Genomic DNA, 19,524 nt, shown 5'->3' with positions numbered 1-19,524 from the left:
GCAGAATAACAGTCTGAAAGGTTGTAGCTTAGGTTGTTGTTTAGATGTACAAGGTTGAGGATGATTTTCTTAGATTCTATAATCTTTCTTTCCAATTCGTCATGGCAACGGAAAACATTGTTAGATTTGTCCCAAAATGATTGTATGGCTACGGGTTTCTTCATCAGAATTGGCCGAAAACAGAGCTAGATAAAGCACTGGCACGTGTTCTCTTGTAAGTGACGTCTCTCTTGTGCTCCTCAATACGTAAATCGATTGACTTCTCTGTTTGGCCAAAGTAAGGAATGTCACAGTCACACCACATCGGAAAAACACCAGGATATTTAAGATTATGATGACTAGGTTTTGGATGGCTTACTAGAGAACGGATTTTTGGAAGAGGAGTAAATAAATTTCTTATGTTATATTTTTTAAGAACCTTGGCTAATTTGGGAGAAACAGAGCTTATGTGTGATATAGAGATATTATCTTTTACATTATTCAACTCTTCATTATCGCAACCAGAAGGATTAAATAGGTATTTTATAGTAATTTTTTGAGAATATCCATTTAGTCGAAACGTAGATCTAAGAAAATTGATTTCTTTATGAAGTTCAACGGGTCATCAAGAAGAGAGCGAGCTCTATGTCCCAAAGTAGAAATTATTCCAAATTTCTGAGGAGGAGGATGGGATTGACTATGGAGATATCTGTTGGTGTGGGTAGGTTTCCTGTAGATCGAAATTTTTAGTTTTTCTGAAGAACGGGTCAGTTTGACGTCTAAAAAAAAGGAAGGGAACCATTAGCTTTAAATTCAGCCGTAAATTTAATATTTGGTTGTTGAACATTGAGATGTTCAAGGAATTTCAGTAGAGATTCACGGCCATGGCTCCAAAATTAGGAAAATGTTGTCAACATATCGTTTCCAAATGATTGGTTTTAAGGGATAGGAAGAGATAGCTTTAACTTCCAAATCTTCAAGATAAATGTTGGCAAGTCAAGGAGATAAAGGATTACCCATAACAAAACCATGATTTTGTTTATAGAAGGTATCCTGAAATTTAAAGTATCCTGACTTGATGCAATGAGTAAGTAAGGCTAAGATCTTTCTAGATAATTTATCCTTGAGTAGTACCGGAACCTCGTCGTCTGTAGGAACATTTGTGAACAAGGAGACTATGTCAAAGCTAGCCATGATTTCATCTTCCTTGACAATAATATCTTTAATATATGACACAAAATCCGCAGAGTTATTAATAAAATAACTCTGCGCATTTTTTTTACAATTCGTCATGGCAACATGAGGAATTGGAAAGAAAGATTATAGAATCTAAGGAAATCGTCCTCAACCCTGTACATCTAAACAACAACCTAAGCTTTCAGACTGTTATTCTGCTGTGATCAAATACTGGCGTTCACGAGATGCTATACGCACTCACACGTCTAACAATGTAGCCAACGAGAGAACAGCTTTGAATACGTTGAGTTCAACGTTTTAACGTTAAATATATTATTATTATTATTATTATTATTTGACACCTCCAGGGAGTCCAAAGACCCATCGAGGGAGAGCACCTGCTCTACAACTCTGTATATCAACCACTCAATCCACCAACTTGGCAACTACACCAACGCCACCTACTGCCGACCACGACCACTACTATTTTTACATACAATTACAATTTACTTTTACATTTACATTTATATATACATTTACTTTCTTTTGTTTAATGGTTATTACTTTTATAATGTGCACCTGACGAAGGCTGTTAAAAAGCTGAAATTAGTTGTGTCGTACTAATAAACTTCTTTTCCCATTTCCCTCGGTTTAAGTGATTCAATTCTTTTTACAAATATGTACAACAACCGAGTAAATCAATCTTCATACGTGTGTGTGTGTGTGTGTGTGTGTGTGTGTGTGTGTGTGTGTGTGTGTGTGTGTGTGTGTGTGTGTGTGTGTGTGTGTGTGTGTGTGTGTGAACATTTATTTACTCAGTTGATATATATTTTTTAAAAATTGAATGACAAGAAACCGAGAAAAGTGAAAACAAAGGTTAATAGCACAGCCTTCTTCTTCAGGTGCACATTAGATCTGTAAAACATAGAGGAAATAACTATAAACACTACGAAAAGTTAGTGTGTGTGTGTGTGTGTGTGTGTGTGTGTGTGTGTGTGTGTGTGTGTGTGTGTGCGTGTGTGTGTGTGTGTTAAAGATACCAAGTTATTTTAAATATAAACCTGGTTTTTTTACTGCATTTCCCAAGTAAGCAAACAGACAAGTCAGTCAAGTTTGCGCTTGCAAGAGTTGCAAGTCTAGCTGACCTTGCACGTAGTGCAAGCCCAAGGCAACTCGTGGTAAAGGTAGAATTAAGCTCTGATCACTATTCTTAATATTTACCCTTTCTTAGCCTGGCTCCCACTGATGAGACCTCAATAAAGGTAGAAACCGGTCTGGGTAGTGGCTCCTTGCCTTTAATACATAGCATCATACATCTCCTCCAGCAGATCTGCTTGGCATTAAGGGTAAATATTAAGAATAGTGATCAGAGCTTATTCTACCTTTACCACGAGTTGCCTTGGACTTCAAATAGCATCATACATCTAGACTTGCAACACTTGCAGGCGAAAACTTGACTGACTTGTCTGTTTGCTTACTTGGGAAATGGAGTAAAGAAAACCAGGTTTATATTTAAAATAACTTGGTATCTTTAACATATGTTATACCCAAGGTAAAAATTTTCTATATATATATATAAGTACAGTTTCACATAAATTAGCAAACGTTCTAAGAAAATACAATTGCAGAACCTTGTTCACTCCACTTCAAAGATCCGTTTCTTAATAAGCCACCCAAAACCTTGTCATCATCAACTAAAATAGCCTGGTGTATATAAAATATTGTGTAATTGTGATATTACTTATTTTGGGCAGACAAACAAATCTGTCGAATTACGTACGGAAGAACACATGAGGGACATTACTTACAAGAGACAGCGATCCAGTGCATTATCAAGTCATATCCTTTTCTCGGCTAATCCTGATGATGAAAACCAAAGTCACAAAGTCTGCTAGGAAAAATATACTAACATCTTCCATTGCAATGATGAACTAGAGAAAAAAATCTTGGAATCTAGAGAAATCATCTTCAATCCTGTTCATCTAAATAATAATTTGAGCTACAATCTCCCAGATAGTCATACAGCTGTAATCATGTACTGGCGTTCACGTGATGCTGCAAGCACGCACTCTCCCAACAATGCAACAAACGAAAGAACAGCTTCAAATACAACTACAACGTTTTCATGCTAATTATGTATAGAGACTCTCTATGTTGTCCATAGTCTTTTAACCTTCAGTGTTTAGTGTTTTTTCTTTTTTCTTTCTTTTATAATGTCACCTGATGAAGACCGTTGAGGCCGAAACTAGTAGTGTTTTTATATTAAAACCTTTTTACATAAATCTCGGTTCTAGTCATTCAATTCTTCATAAAAATATGAATGATCATTAGCCGAGTTAATGATCATTCTTTCATATATATATAAACTTTAAATTTTAGTTGAGTAAATTATATTTAAAATTTACTCAACTGGTATTCTCCCAATACAATGGAAAAAAGCAATTGTGATTCCTATCTTTAAAAAGGGTAATAGAGATGACCCTAAAAACTGTAGAAGAATCAGTATACTAAATTCCTATTACAAAATATGTAGCAGAATCTTAAATAGCAAACTAATGAAATATGAAACTTTATTTTAGAAGTACGAATGCATTTAGAAAAGGACGATCATGTATAGACCCGGCCTTTTGCCGAGTCTATACATGGTCTATTGCCCTAAAATTAATAACAGAGAAAAGAAGAGTACAATTTAGAAACACATATTGCATTTATTGACTTTGAAAAAGCATTTGACAAAGTTAAAAGAAACATATTAAAAGAAAGACAAATACCAAATAATATCCTAAAAGCTATCACAAGTATATATGAAAATAATCAAATACAAATAAGATTAAATCACGAGCTATCATATACGAGAGAGATAAACCAAGGGAGATCCGACAGGGAAGTCCCTTTTTAATATCTACTTAAATGAAATAATAATAAAATGGAATAAAAATTTACATCAAGGAATTAAACTTTCACCTACAGTAAACTTAAACACTCTCCTCCTTGCCGACGACCAAATAATAATCACAAATTCTGAAGATAACTTACAGAAAGCTATTTTAGATCTAAATAAGATAGCCAAAGATTATGGTATGATAATGTCAAAGGAAAAATCAAAAACTATGGCTTTAAAGGACAAGATCCAGCAAGAACTAAAATAGTAATAGATAACAAGATCTTAGAACAGGCGAATTCATTTAACTACCTTGGATGTATGATCACATATGAAAATGAAAAAGATATAAACATAAAATTGCGAAATATTTAAAAATAACAGGTGTAATTAATTCTATATTTAAACCAGACCTAGTTCAAAAACAAACCAGGCTAAAAGTATATAATACATTAGCCCTACCAGTCTTAAATGTATGGAAGCGAAATCTGGACAATAAAACAAAAAGACAAACAAAGATTAACAACAGCAGAAATGAAGTTTATGAGAAAAACTGCAACGTATACCCTATTTGATCACAAAAGAAACGAAGAAATTATGAAAGAATTAAACCAAGAACCAGTAATAGAAAAAATTAAAAAATATAAACATAAATGGATGGAACACGTTCAAAGAATGAAAACAGAAAGACTACCAAAAGAAGCCTTAAAGGAAAAAGCCATTAGGAAAAAGAAAACCAGGATGTCCTCTTAAACGATTCAACGATGACTTCGAAGACCGCAACAGGCCATGGTAGGCCTAAATCCTTGATACGCATGATGATGATGATGATATATATATATATATATATATATATAGTCAACCGCTGGTTAAGACTTCCGTTCTCCTAGACGGAACGGACGTCTTAACCAGCGGTTGAGAATATCTACTTAGAATACCACGGCATATCTACTTAGAATACTTAGGTATTCTAAGTAGATATGCAGGACTATTCCAGCTCGGTAACAGAAGATACAGTTATCTGAAAAATTCGGGTTGAATTCATGTAAGTGCATTGTGCCACATTCTCCATGAATATCTGCGTCGGGTTTGGTGTCGCTACTTCGATATGGTAGGTGAAATGGTGTTTGCTGGGATGATACGGGATTATCCAGTGAAGTGTTTTGATTGGATCGTTCTATTATAGTTCAGTAATAGTTTATCCCATGCATTGCTGGTTTTTAGCACAAAGAGAGAGAGGTACGGATCTGTCTCGGAAGGCCTGAGCAATCTTTTTCGTTATACTAACATTCAGGCCTAAGCGCTTGATAAGCAGATTTCACAATATCTATCTATTCGGCCTGATTGCTGTCCTACTTTGTGAATGAGGTTCCTTACCATCGTGTTGTGGAAGGTGGGTTCCATGAGAATTTCAAGAAGGGATGCTGTTTAAGTACTTCCATCTTCAAAGGACATCTTTATAGAAATTTGTTAAATTCAATGGCACGTGGGCTGCTGTCATTCTTAAGGTTGTGGAGAAAGGGAGACCTCTGGTGGAAGAACTGAAAATATATTGGGTGGTGCGTCTGCGTGTCTTTTCCTGTTGTTGGGTATTAAGGAGAAAGTGAGTGCAAAATGTTGTTATCCTGTGGTCAGTGGTTATCAACTTTTGTCCTCCTCCTTTATGAGAAATACTTAGCTTGGAGTAGGAAAGCCATTTTGTTTAGTCTTCCAAATGAATTGATAGAAGGTTGAGTGTATTTGTTTGATAAATTACACATGTGGCTTGCGAATTTAGCATATGCAAAAGGACGCTAGTAGCTGTTTGATTAACAATTATTGCTCTCCCTCTGATGGAAGCTCGTATTGCTTGCCGCTTTCCTGGTACTTGCTTTAAACGATTAATGAATGTATCCTAGTTCTTATCCACGTAAGAGGGAGAGATTCCTAAGTAAATCCCCAAGTATTTGTTTCCCTCTGCGGACAAGTGACCAGACATAGGGATAGGCTGTTCTGTTTTTCCATTTGCTACACCACAATCCTGTGGTTTTAGGGGAATTCAGTTTGGCTCTTGTGGTTTCTTGGTATTGTTGATATGCTATTTATACAGTATGTTATAGAAATCCTCTTCTCTGCGGGTTATAACGAGTTATAACATCATCAGCATATGCTTTCAGGGTTATGGCTTGGTAAGAACGTTTAGGACGAGATGCCCTAAGCAATATATATATATATATATATATATACTTTTTCAAGAAAGGGCTCTGTGGCGATTGTGCAAAGAGATCAAAAGTGGACAGCCTTGTTTAATAAGATATCGTGAGCCTGATGTTTATTTTCATGCAAAAGTGTGCTTTAATGTAACATCGTAATGTGCCTTGAATGATGCCTGAGCCAATTCCTACTAATTCAACTGAACATCCATTATTGAACATGGAGCATTGAATTAGTAGGGATGTTCAATGCATCCGACAGCTTTTTCTTGGTCTAGTGTGTTACAAGACCCATGGTTTCGCTATTGTTGTTAGCTATCCTACACCTGTTAATACTACAAATATCCGTAAAGGTGGCAGTTTTATTGCTGAAATGGAAAAACATTTAATGGTGTAGATTGATGATTAAAGTGGTTGTTGTGTTCCCTTATACTGAGAGTAACGTTTTTTCTTTAAGAAAAGTATTCTAAATCCGACGTAAATAAATGATTTACTTATGTAAAGACAATGATTCACTATACGACGAAATTCGCTATACGATGGTGGTCTGAAACATGACGTGTCGTATGACCTGGTTATGCATGTATAAAGATTGGGTTTTTCCAGTTCGAAAATGGACCGACGTTTATTAATAATGCGGAACGTTTGGATTGTCGAACAGTAAGAGGCAACAACATTTAATAAGTCAAGTGGATATTAGATCCTTTTGGCTCTTTATTTTAGTAAAGGATTTCTTTTGAAATTAAATAAATATTTGATGTCGCGCTCAAACTAGTGGCTCGCTCTTTAGAACCTCCAGCACCTGATGCATTATCACCCAGAAGATATCGAATGATGATGAATCTTCTGCTTGTGGCCAGTGTCAGAAAACCTCTCTTTTCGAACAGACGGTATTAAAGGATCTTGTTAGATGTTTTGAATTTATTAACACAATCAGAACTACTTGGATAGACTTTAGTACCGGAACTTATTTAGCTCCAAGATTAATTATTCCTTTTTAAGAAATGGAAACAAAAATTTCAGCTTCGTATTTTAATACAAAAAAAAAGTAGAATTTGCCTCAGTCGTGAAATAGACGATTTTTTTAGAGAGCTGAATGAACGAAGTTGTGCATAAATAGTAATTCATGCCTTCCATACCTTTGCACACTCAATAAATATGGAGAGAGGATATTTACATGTCCACGTTGACGAAGGTTAATAAGTGACAAGACCAAAACCTACGAAAATTTGTTGCATTTAAAAGTAATTTGGTTACTGCTGAAAAGAAGATTATTCAAATACTTTTTCCTGTTTTCTTTTAAGGGAGTGTTGAAAAAAAATTGAACATTATCTCATGGATAATATAATTTGATAATTATTCGGCAAGCACACACAACAACAACACATGAATCTTGGACGGATTTGACTCCTTAGACGGAAATGACTCCTTGGACAGACTCCTTAGATTCATTCTTACTGTAGCACAGTAGAATACACACCAAGGTATAATGTGTTAATCAGTATAGAATTTTGTAGGAAAAAGCAAACTATAGATGAAAATACACATATGTAAATGTAATGTAAAAAGCAACATAAGTGGTGCAGAATTTGTGAAATTGTAATACTATATTTCAATTTTATCAAAATTTCATTGTATTTATATAAAAATATGTAACGTAATTTTTTATCGAAGCATTTATGCTTTTCAATCGAATAGTTATTTATGTACATGATAAATATTTTTTATTTACTTATACAAATAAAAGCAGTGCCATTATCCTTGGTAACAAACTTGTTTAATAGTATCTATCCAAAACATCTTTTTGGCTCCCCCAAAAAAAGTGTTTTACTATCTTTGGTGTTATTACGTACCCTTGAGTCAGCTAATCGGTTAATATCTGGCCATATATAAAACCAAATGCCATCAGAAGCTCCTGGAAGAGTTAGACCACGAATAAGGAGAACCAGCAGAAGCACATAAGGGAACAGAGCAGTGAAATACACCACCTGCAACATAAAACAGAGAATCCTTAACATTGTTATATGTGTATGTTTCAGTCAGAAAGACATAGAGCATACAAATAATATTTATACATTTATAATTTAATTACAACTCTTTTTAGCGTAAAGATTTGCCATTTTATCGGGTTTAAGATTCAACCATACATGCATAACGTTTCTGGAAAGAGGGAGAGAATCTCTAACATGAAGTTGAGGGGGATACCAAAAGATGAAAACTGGAGTTAAGCAATTTACAGAAGCTCTGAGAGGCTTGAATCGTATTATCCAAAACTACGAATATCGGATGTGGATATAGGCATTCTTTCGATCTCCTGTCTTATTCTGAAAAAGAAGATGGGAAATACCTCCCCACCCCAAATTCTCTCTGACTTAAACACCTCTATAATATGCGCTTCTTTTTTTTTGTCCTGATCGCATTTTGCACGCTCCGCAATTTTGTATCAGTATGAATCAGATAATATCTCGGCTGATTCCATGCCCATTCTTAGGTTATTGTATTGAGTTGTAATTAGGGTTCTGTGTAGGTCAGCAAGTTTTCCACACTCTTTTCTTTAAACCATGTCATAACAGTACCTGCAGTGTGACATGGTATATTTCTGTCGGTTAAAAGAGTTATAAATTTTTGTTTCTTATCATAATAGCACAGGAAGAATTGCATTTTCCAAAAGTAGAATAGTAACCACAGGTCCAAGTAACAAGAAGAAAAAAAAGGCAGTTCAAAACTATTCCATTATATCTCTGCCAGACTTCACATTCAGGGTGAGGAGTTCGGTCATGATGAGTTTTGTCATAACTACATTCATCCATCTGATCGGAAGAGACTGTAGCATGATTCTTTGCTCCATATTACGGGCCTCCGACTCTTACACAACTCACAGTGTTCTTTTAAATTATTAATATTTAAATCACATCACTTATTTAAATTCTTTTAAATAAGTGATGTGAGTTGTTGCTTGCCATAGTTGATGTTTGGCTGACCTTCTGACCTATCAGCTGAGGTGTACTCTATGGTACTTTTTCAGATTTCAGTAGCCATTTTTTTGGTTCTTTGATGTTAACCTTTTTCGACTTTTTCTTTCCTGTAGGGTAGCATAATCCCACTTCCATCCGCGGATGATGTTGCCTATACTTGACTTTGGGTAAGTTAATCTTTTACCATCGTAAATGGATATGCTATTGATAAGGTATCTTGTGTTAAACTTACTTTCAAAATACATATTTTAATCTCCATATACCCCATATAACTATATAAAATGTAGCGAGAGTATATTCCTTTGCCTTAGGCTAATTACAAATTCCACAACCTCATAAAGAATTTCTATAATGCATCAGAAATCTCTGAAAGCTCTTGATTTTCTGATGCGAAATGAGATATTTAGTTAAGTGATCACCACCAAGTCTCTTCTGTTTCACAAATGGCCTCTTTCCGCCTTATGCCAAAATCTATAGGGTATATACGCTGCTGATGTTGAGTTGAAATGCATTAATCACATCACATATCGCGATTGGCCGAGTGGATAACATATTGCACTCCAATAAACGGGCTGAAGATTAATATCCGCCTCCCTTGGGCAGGGAAGGTTGTATCTTAGGGTGATCGATGAATTTCATCGTAAACTGTGAGACCACTGATACTATCTCCTATTTATGGGAGATGATAGTAGTGGTACTCCTAGCAGTGATACGCCTACTTATGGGGCACTCCTATAAAGCAATACTCCTATAAATACTCTTATCAGTGATATATTACTTATAGGAGTACTACTCGTATAAGAGACCTGAAGTGGTTAGAAAAAGTTCCATTTGGTCTCTCGAGCAAAGTTTTTGGATTATCTAAACTTTAACCTATTCGCAGTATTGATGTGTTATAGGTTTGCTGCCCTAATTCACTTGAAAAACATCGAAGTCATTTTTTGCATTAAAAAAAAAAAGAAAACGTAAATTTGTGGGAGATGTCTGTAATGCGAGCAGTACTTAAATTTATTAAACTCTCCTCCCCCCCCCCTCTCCTCTCTAGTCATTTAACATTTTTTCCCTTTCCATTTCTTTCACAATTTTCTTGGAACAGTGTATTAATTAGCTCCGAGTTTTGTATTCTTTCCCATATAGGAATATTCTCAGTTAAATACATAAATAAAAAATAATAATGTATTATTCCGCTTTCTCATATAATTCTCCATCTAAATAACTTATTAAGCGCTAAACTTAATAAAGTAATCAACTGTTTATGTTATTTATATAATTGATACACAATCAAAACAAGATATCATATAAATAAAAATTTGACTGGTGATTCAGAACAATTCAGATTCTACCCAAGAATCTAAGAATAGTCCGTCAGGTACCGTTGTAAAATATGGACTGTTCCAAGTAATGTGTTTTTTTGTAGGTCATATGGGGTTACTTCATTGATTTTTAATTGCTGTAAATAGTTGGACAGCTTCTTTGAAGTTGCACCAAGTGCACCGATAACTATTGGGATGACTTTGATGTGTTTAAGCCACAGCCGGCCAACTTCGATTGCCAAATTTCGATTAGTAATTTTTCCAGTTCTTTGTTGTTGATGTTGTTATCACTGGGTGCTGCGATATCGATAATCCAAACCTGTCGATGTTCGATAATTGTGATGTCAGTTCTATTGTGTTCCAAATGCCGATCAGTTTGTATTCTAAAGTCCCAGAGAATTTTTGCTGTTTCGTTTTCCAATGCAGTCTCTATTTTATGCTGCCACCAGTTATCAGAAGCAGGAAAGCCATATTTCTTGCAACATGCCAATGAACTATTTTGGCCACTTGATCATTGCGGTATTTATAGTCAGTTTGTGCTATTTTACTGCAGGCACTGATTAGATGTCCTACAGTTTCATCTTTCTGATCGCATAATCTGAATTTGCTGTTATTATTGATGTTGACAATTTTTGCTTTGATTGCATTAGTTTGTAATGCCTGTTCTTGAGCTGCTAGAATAAATCCTTCTGTTTCATTTTTAATGTATCCGTGTTGTAGCCTTTGCCGTGTCTTGTTCACGTCAATTTTGTCCTCGGTATCTCGAAGAAATTGGCAATGCAAGGGTTTATTTTTCCAGCACACATATCGGATATTTTTTTTGTAATCGGATTTGTTTCCTGTTACTTTAGAAGGCCCTCTTGTGTAATTGCTTGAAGCATTGCCTGAGAGCTATTGTCGATGTAATTTCTTAAACCAATTTCTTCTTCTTCCACAGGCTGTCTCACTTGCAGCAGACCCGTCCACATTCTCCTCGGTAGCTACAACCGGTCAACATCACTTCGTGGATGTAATGCATGATGCATAGTCATTCGTTTTCTAGTTTTGCGGTCTAGTTTGTCCAGGTCTTCTTTTGTACAATTTATTATGCCAGCTGTGTATCGGATCACTGGTATAGCCCAAGAATTCATTGCTCTAATTGTGTTTAATCAATTCAGTTTTGTTTTCATAATATTTCTAACTCGTTTGATGTATTCTGATGCTGCCCGTTGTTTAACTTTCGAGTGGAGAATATCATTGGCTTCTAATATTCCTAGGTATTTATAGTGTTCGTCAGCTGAAATTGCTTTTTTATATTTCTCTTGATCAAAATTAAAATTGCTAGTGTCATTAATTTTTCCTCGTTTAATAGATAAAATTGCGCATTTATCTAAACCAAATTCCATTTTAATGTCCTGACTGAAAATACGAACTATGTTCAATAAAGAATCTATTTGCTGGGCCGATTTTCCATATAGCTTCAAGTCATCCATATACAACAGATGGGAAATTTTAATATTACATTTAGGAATTTCATATCCAAGTTTTGTTTTCTTCAGAACCATAGACAAAGGTATCAAAGAAATGTTGAAGTGCAATGGTAACAAGGAATCACCTTGGAAAATTCCACGTTTAATGCTGATATCTCCAAATCCTTCATTATTCATTATTAATGTTGTTTTCCATGATTTCATGGCAGTACCCAGAAACGAACATATTTTTTGCTAATTCCAAATATTTTTAGTGATTTTAGGATCCAGGAGTGTGGGAGGGAATCGAATGCTTTCTTGTAATCTATCCATGTCTTTAAATTAGTTTTTCGTCTTTTTGAGTTCCTGAGAATCATTTTATTAATAAGGATCTGGTCTTTTGTTTCTCTATATTTTTTCAAAATTGCCTTTTTGTTCAATCGGATTAATCTGATTATCCGATAAGTAACGGTATATGGAATGTGCTATGATTGCAGTGAACAGCTTAAGCATAGTTGGTAGGCATGTTATTGGATGATAGTTACTTATGTCTGCATCCTTATCTTTCATGAAGAGAAAAGTGCGCCCAGATATCATACAGTCTTCCACTGAGCCTGACTGCAACAAATAATTAAATTGTTCTGCCATTCGATCATGTAGACTGGTTAGATGTTTTAACCAAAATCCATGTAGTTCGTCTTTGGCAGGTGCACTCCAGTTTTTTAATTTTCTAGCTTGAGAACTGACCATTTCTTTAGTGATAATGACATTTTGCATTTGTTTTTGTTTCATTTCTGATTCTATTTCCTTAATCTATAAGGCATCTTTATAGGATTATCCCAGATTGACTTCCAAAATTTGAGTGTTTCTTCTTTTCCGGGTGAATGATGGTTTGCATTTGTATTTCCCTGGAGAGACTGAAAGAACTGACGTTGGTTCTGTCGAAATTGCATATTTTGTACATATTGGTTTATTCTTGCTTCATATCTTTTAATTTTCTATGCAGTCGCTGTAATTCTTTGTTTTAGCTCTTCGATAACTTCAGCAATTGTTTTGTTGGCCAAATTATATGTGTCAATCAGTTTGTTTTTGATGTTATTATTTTCAATCGTCCTTCTTTAAAACTCTTTAAGTTGCTTAGATCAGCTCGAAGCCTGTTGACCTTTCGTTCTAACCGGATTTTCCATGGTGCAGATTGTTTCATCCTTGGCTTTTGCTCTTTCGGTTTGCAACCAAGCTTCACTGAAATGATATAGGCTATGCTGTATAGGAGCTGATTTGTTTCCTTTATACTCTTGGTTTTGATGGTTTCAATTACAGCATTTGCGTCTAAGAGGAGTTGTTTTAGCTTAGATTGTTGTGAAGCTTTTAATGGTGGTAGTCTTATACGGTCGTTTATGGAGTTCATATGTTGCAATATCCCTGACTTCATTTTACAGTGCCCTTCTGTCAAAACATTCTGAGATATGTCGTCAGCTTGATGTTTACAGAGTTGAATTCCAAAGTTTGATATAGGTGCTTCCTGGTGATTTTCTGTTACTGGAGTTGTTGGTTTATTACGTAACTCAAGAGTTACGTAATTACGTAACTCTTGCAGCTCAAGTTCAGTAAATATTTTGTTACGGAAAATGAAATTCTTTTGGTCCATAAGTCTTTGTTCTCTTATTGCAGATTCTGGGAATTTTTGTTTCCAAATTAAATGCATACGCTTCCTGAAACCTCGTTTTTCTGGTGTTGATCTGTAAAAACATTTCATAACTTCTCTGTTTTCTTCTACAGTCCATTTTTTACGTTTGGTTTCTTCCAGTCGCTTTTCAGCTTCCTTCCCTGATTGCCCAGCAAGAAGAGCTGGGTTGATCCTGTAGTCCACTTGTCGCCTGATGCTCAGGATCCCCAACATCTGACGCAGTCCTTGATGACCCGGTATGGATCTCTTCTTCATTTTCACCATTAAGATGGGGGATGGAACACTGTTAGTCTGGCTCCTCAGTTGAGACCTGCTTGACAAGGGTGGCCCTGCTGGCAGCTATGCAACGGCCTGAATAGCTCTCGACATCACTGAAGCACGCAAGCCCCCCACCGCCACGACAAGGCCGTGTTCCTTCGGGGGATGTTACTTATTATTATTGTTGTTGTTGTTGTTATTATTATTAGAAAATGCTTCCTGATTAGCCAAAGTTAAAGAGTAACGAGTGAGAAATCGAGGCTCACCTTTCCAGTCCACTTTACACCCTTCCAGATGCAGAAATAACAAAGCACCCAAGCGAGTGCCAATGTTCCTGCCAAAGGCCAACGTACGTCTCCGGGTTCTCCTAATCCGTGAGTAATTTGCAACACGTTTCTCCTAGATGAATAAAAATTGAATGTTCTATTATAAAATTGAGAAATCATTAGGCCATCTGTTTAAATATGGTTATCGAAAGAATCAAACTTAACGAGAAATCAGCAAAGATCTGCAGTTTTTGTAAAAAGTTATTTCACTACGTAAGTGTAGCTGAAATAAATTTTGAAAAAAAAAAATTACGTATCCTAAATTGGGTTAAAGCTCATTATAAGTTATAGTATTCGTATTAAAATCCATTGAAAGGAAGCAATATAGTTGTGGCATCGATATTAGGGCAAAGATAGAATCGTCAAAAGAAAAAAACACCGTCGAAGATCTAATACGCAAATCATTTTCGATATAAATAATAAATAAAACTATTATATTAAATTAGTAGTCTTCTAAATACTTCTACGCGCATCCTACAATGCATTGGGAAATATAATCAAATCATTGGCTACACTTTCTTTAAAAAAAATAGTTTCCTTAAGTGAAATGTACAATGCCTCATTCATTAGTTTAAAAAAATGTCTTCCGGTATGCAAATTCCTGGATAATTAAAAAAAAAATCATATAATTCAATGAAATTCTCCCTATCTTTGCTCTGATGTTTTGTCTCCCCGAGTATTTGCAAACTGAAAAATCAAAGTCTAATTCGCATACTCGTGCTGCACATACTGGCTGTTAATCTGCTATGTTTTCCTTCTTTAGTGTACTACTAACCCTGCAAATTAATGAAAAAATAATCCTGTTTTCCGTCCTGGCTGACTTTCGACATTGGTTAGCAGTAAGGCAGCGAAAATTTCTTATTGAAATGTCTGTACTACTATTCCGAGTTTCCTTTTCATCTTTCCTATTTTGAGTTTATCTTTCTCCACATAATAGAATGTCTACATAAATTTGTCATTTTAAGTTGTTAATCCTTAACTGCCATTTCTCAGAGCAATGAAATATCGTCGTTGAACTGGCCTGAAGTAATAATCATTGCTTATCATGATTAACTAACCTTTCCCACTTTGATGTCATCTGCAAATGTAGACAAAGAACTCTTAAATCCACGATGAGAGGCATCCGATTAGCTTCCACGTCCTTCTTTATAGGATCACCTCTAATCACAAGATAGAGCAAACTTTTTAAGCCTTTCTTCAGGCGACTTCGGCGTTACTCGAAGGATTCCATCCATCAGGGAAAGAATTCTTAGATTTTTAATCTTCCATAAGTACATACACATAATCTTATTTTGAATTAGCCTACCTTTTCTTTGAAAAGTAGAATTTTTCGATTGTTGATATTTCTTGTGCCCATTGATGCCCATTCAACTGGTGCGGGATTATCAGTTTGAATCATTCTAAGCAAATTTTGCCAATTAAAAGAGATCCGACTAAAGCGAAAATTGAAGTACACGGACATAATCTTGTTTACACTGATCCGACTATACTTCTATATACTTACATTATATTATTAAATTATATACTTCTATACTGAAGTATAGAAGTATATAATTTCGACACGCTTTGTCCCTTTGTGTCCCTGCAAACGAACTGATCGGCGCGTTTAAATGTAACAATGGACTAAGAGTAGGAGGCCAATTAGTTTATCTACTAACTGCGTACTCTTTCTTCCTGTTAGTTTGCTTATTTTGCGTGATGAAGATCCGAAGTTTCCGACAGGGAAATCCTGCTACCTCCTTATGTGACCAACAAATTCACTTTCGGTTGAAAAGTCCATATTGTTCAATAAGTATAGTGTTTCCAACCGGCTAACAGATGGACAGACAAACAGTCATGACGAACCTAATATATTCCGTTTCTGCGCACGCGTATCTCTCTCTCTCTCTCTCTCTCTCTCTCTCTCTCTCTCTCTCTCTCTCTTTTTCCTTTTAAGGGAAGAAAGAACGCAACTTTCAGTTAACCAATATTTCCTTTGAACAGTTTTCTGATAATCATCCTAAATTCTAATCCTACAAATCCAAATACAGTTTTACACTAAACAAAATTTAAAATTAAAACAACGAATTTTTATGTCATAAGAGCTTTCCAGTCGAGTTTCGTGAACAGTCCTCGTCCCAATGTCATTAGCAGATAAAAGTTTTTGGAGGATTGCATCGTTTTGTTTTGGATTGTCGCGGGATTCTTACAGATTGTTATAATAACGTCACAGAAAACTTCAAGTATTTCTTAAATACTTAGAATGCATTTAGAAAGAATTTCAAGTGCTCTGTAAAATATTTGGATTTCACATTAAAAAAAAATTAAAATAGAAGCTCATAATGAGTGCTTAAAACATGAATGGATTTAAGACTTTCGGTAATACTTATCATTACTAATATTTATGAGAAATAATAAAATCGCGACACTTAAAATAATAAATCTTTTTTACTTACTCCCAGTATTCTTTCACGGGGCTCTTGTAATTCTGTAACTTCGTGACATTTGTAGAACACGATGCTCCCGTGCAGTTAAAAGGCCTGTCATATTCTGAATGACATAGAGGTGTGTTCCACCAGCCATCGCAAGTTCTCCACGGCACGTCCCAGGTCAGGGAGTTGCAGATGTAATAAAGTGCCCAAGCCAACACCACGATGTAGTAGGTGTTGAGCCAGAAAGCCATGACAGCTGCTGCATATCCGACACCTGCATGGAAACCAATATCACTCGTCAGAAATTCATCTTTTCAAACAGAATCTCAAGTAGAAATGTACAAAACGTATTAAAAAAAAAACAAAAAAAAACATTATGGTGTGGATAAATTATCGTTTTGATTGATGAAAGAAGACAGCTGGACTCTGCTACGATTTAAACAATGATATTCGCTATAGAATGTCTCAAAGGATAATTCTCATAAAGGAATTCTTTTTTTTTTGGGGGGGGGGGTAAATATATGTGGTAAAATATTTAAATTTCTATACTTATCCCTTCTCTGTCACTCATCTTTTACACAGCGGTAGAAAGTCATGAATCAATTGGAGACCATCTTAACGACATTTGTGTTTTCCAGAGCAAATCAACGGAATGAATGAGAACTCCTGCTAAGTGATGAGACTGTTGCAAACATGTATTGGTGTATTTAGCCGATGGACTATAGTGCTGTATAGTTCTAATATTGGTCTATTCCTGAATGTTTATGCTTACTTCCAGTCAAAGAAGACTTCCTTTCATTAAATTAGTGAAGGAGAGTTGTTTAGAAAGCATTTAAATAAAACCTTCTTTTAAATTCTTCAAAACTACGTCAGAGGCAGCTGCATGGTGTCTCTACAAGCATTTTATTACCCGTTTCAATTTAGTACACTGTTTCGTGATGTATGACGGTCACGCGATGCTTGTAAATCTTTAGAAGTCTGAAGTCTAAAAGATGATTCTGAAAGGGTTTTACACGATTGTGATAAGATTATCTTCTTCTGTTTGAAGAAATGGTTCCGATGTATGAATTGTGATTTCAGCTTTGGTCGAGGTCAAGAATTTAAGTTTCATTTTAATTTTAGAGCTTATATTAGCACACTGTTAGCAAGGGATAATGAAATAAAATAAAATTACATACCCCTATAAGAATCGTAAAATTTTGTTTTCCCTGAATTCAGTACTATTTGCGTCTCTCTCTCTCTCTCACACACACACACAATATATTATTATTTATTATTATATTTATTATTATTATTATAAAATATACTTCATAATAATAAATTATAACTTTTTTTCATGCTATTTATATCAAACACATGACCCAAACAAAAGAATTTCACTGAGTGTGTGTGGGTTCTTCATATTTCTCAATAAACGATTCGATTATCGATTACACCATCCAGTACTTTCTCTGGGATGACTTTCTTATTGGTTCGTGAACGGTATAACATACGCTAACAATCACATCGTTCGTTAAAGTCGGATGAGCTATTTCAAATGTTCAACAGTTTTTGCTTCAAATCATTCTACGAGTCGCCTGTTGAAGAATTTCTTTTCAACTTCTATCTTGTTTTACTTAAGTACTCGTTTTGTGCGTCACCATCTTGCGATAGAAATTATAATGAGCGTGTCACAAGTAAAAATAAAGTGACATTTGATAAAATATAACTTTATATTGACTTTATTATAAATAAAATTACATAAACGGCGGTATGAATGACCAAGTTTTCATGTGAAATGGATGTCTGGGTATAGTCGCTGACAGGAGATCATTTACTAGATTGGATTATCACTCATCTGCTAGGTGGAGTCACAGAGTTGCTATTTTGAAGCTTGGGACTAGTAGCCTTATTGTCGTTCGAAAAATTAACATGTTATACTATGGTGCCATTCGGGACAATTCTAAATTGAAAATGCCGTGGTGGTTCTATTGGAATTGCCCGTTTTAGTATTGGTATAATAATACACCTGTTATATTGCAAGATCTGTTTGTCTTGTTCGAAGAAATGGAAGTGCAATGGTTATATCAGACAGCATAATATTCGCGTGTGAATCATATAGAGTTAGAACTTCGGTTGAACTGATTATTATTTTGCTGTAGGAATGGACCAAAATAAACGCATGCCTTTATCAGCATTTACTGGAACTTCTGCTTTAGGTGTGGTGTGGTTTCCATAATCGTGGACACCACACCAAAATGTTTCTGTTTGTGGAATTAAAGTGCACGTGAAATACAGTAGGTGATATTTTGCCACACGGCATATAATTGTAAAAATTTAATTTAAAAATAAAACAATTGCTTTTCATATTTGCTATATTTCTGTGCCTTCATGATACTCCAAAGGCAGAGTAAAAATATACAGATTAACAAAACCTAGTAAAGAAATATCAACAAAATTCACATTTTAAACATTGTTGCCCATCACTTTATGCGAGTTTATACCAAAGATGGATGATGAACATTTTGTCCGCATCTGTTCGACTTTCAAATGTTCCCGGTTCACTGTAGCGTTCTTCATATACTACAGGAATTGCGCAGGCGTAGTCGATTGTCAAGTAGGAGATAATGGAAGGTAAATGGGGTGTACGCTGATCTCTATATCTTTTGAAGGAGGCGTCGATAAGACTATTTGTTCCGAGTTATTGATTCCTTGATAGACTCTGGAATAGAGGAGACGATACCGAGAGGAGATGTGGATGTTTTTTATTAGAAAAGACATTGAACTTTGAGGATGTCTCTTCTGAAAACATCCTGTAGTTACGTACAAAAAATACAGATAAGTAAATGACTTGTACAATAATTGCTGTTTTTAACCGTCCAGTCATTTGCAGCCTGCT

At 35.2% G+C, this 19,524-nt stretch overlaps 1 protein-coding gene across 1 annotated transcript in view; it reads right to left on the bottom strand.

Moving 5' to 3' along the window:
• Positions 1–19,524, bottom strand: part of Gat (sodium- and chloride-dependent GABA transporter) — a 159,959-nt gene that overhangs the window by 45,222 nt on the left and 95,213 nt on the right. The window contains exons 3-5 of the mRNA XM_090396893.1: positions 16,671–16,920; positions 14,176–14,308; positions 8,082–8,216 (exon numbers count right to left, since the gene is read on the bottom strand). Of these exons, the coding sequence (XP_090253019.1) occupies positions 8,082–8,216; positions 14,176–14,308; positions 16,671–16,920 (518 nt within the window). The remainder of the gene's footprint in view (positions 1–8,081; positions 8,217–14,175; positions 14,309–16,670; positions 16,921–19,524) is intronic.

This window comes from Typopeltis vanoorti, chromosome 1, assembly GCF_054136105.1.
Source record: "Typopeltis vanoorti isolate ZY-2024b chromosome 1, IOZ_Tvanoo_1.0, whole genome shotgun sequence".
Taxonomy (NCBI): domain Eukaryota; kingdom Metazoa; phylum Arthropoda; class Arachnida; order Uropygi; family Thelyphonidae; genus Typopeltis; species Typopeltis vanoorti.
This window is presented reverse-complemented; position numbering and strand designations above follow the sequence as displayed.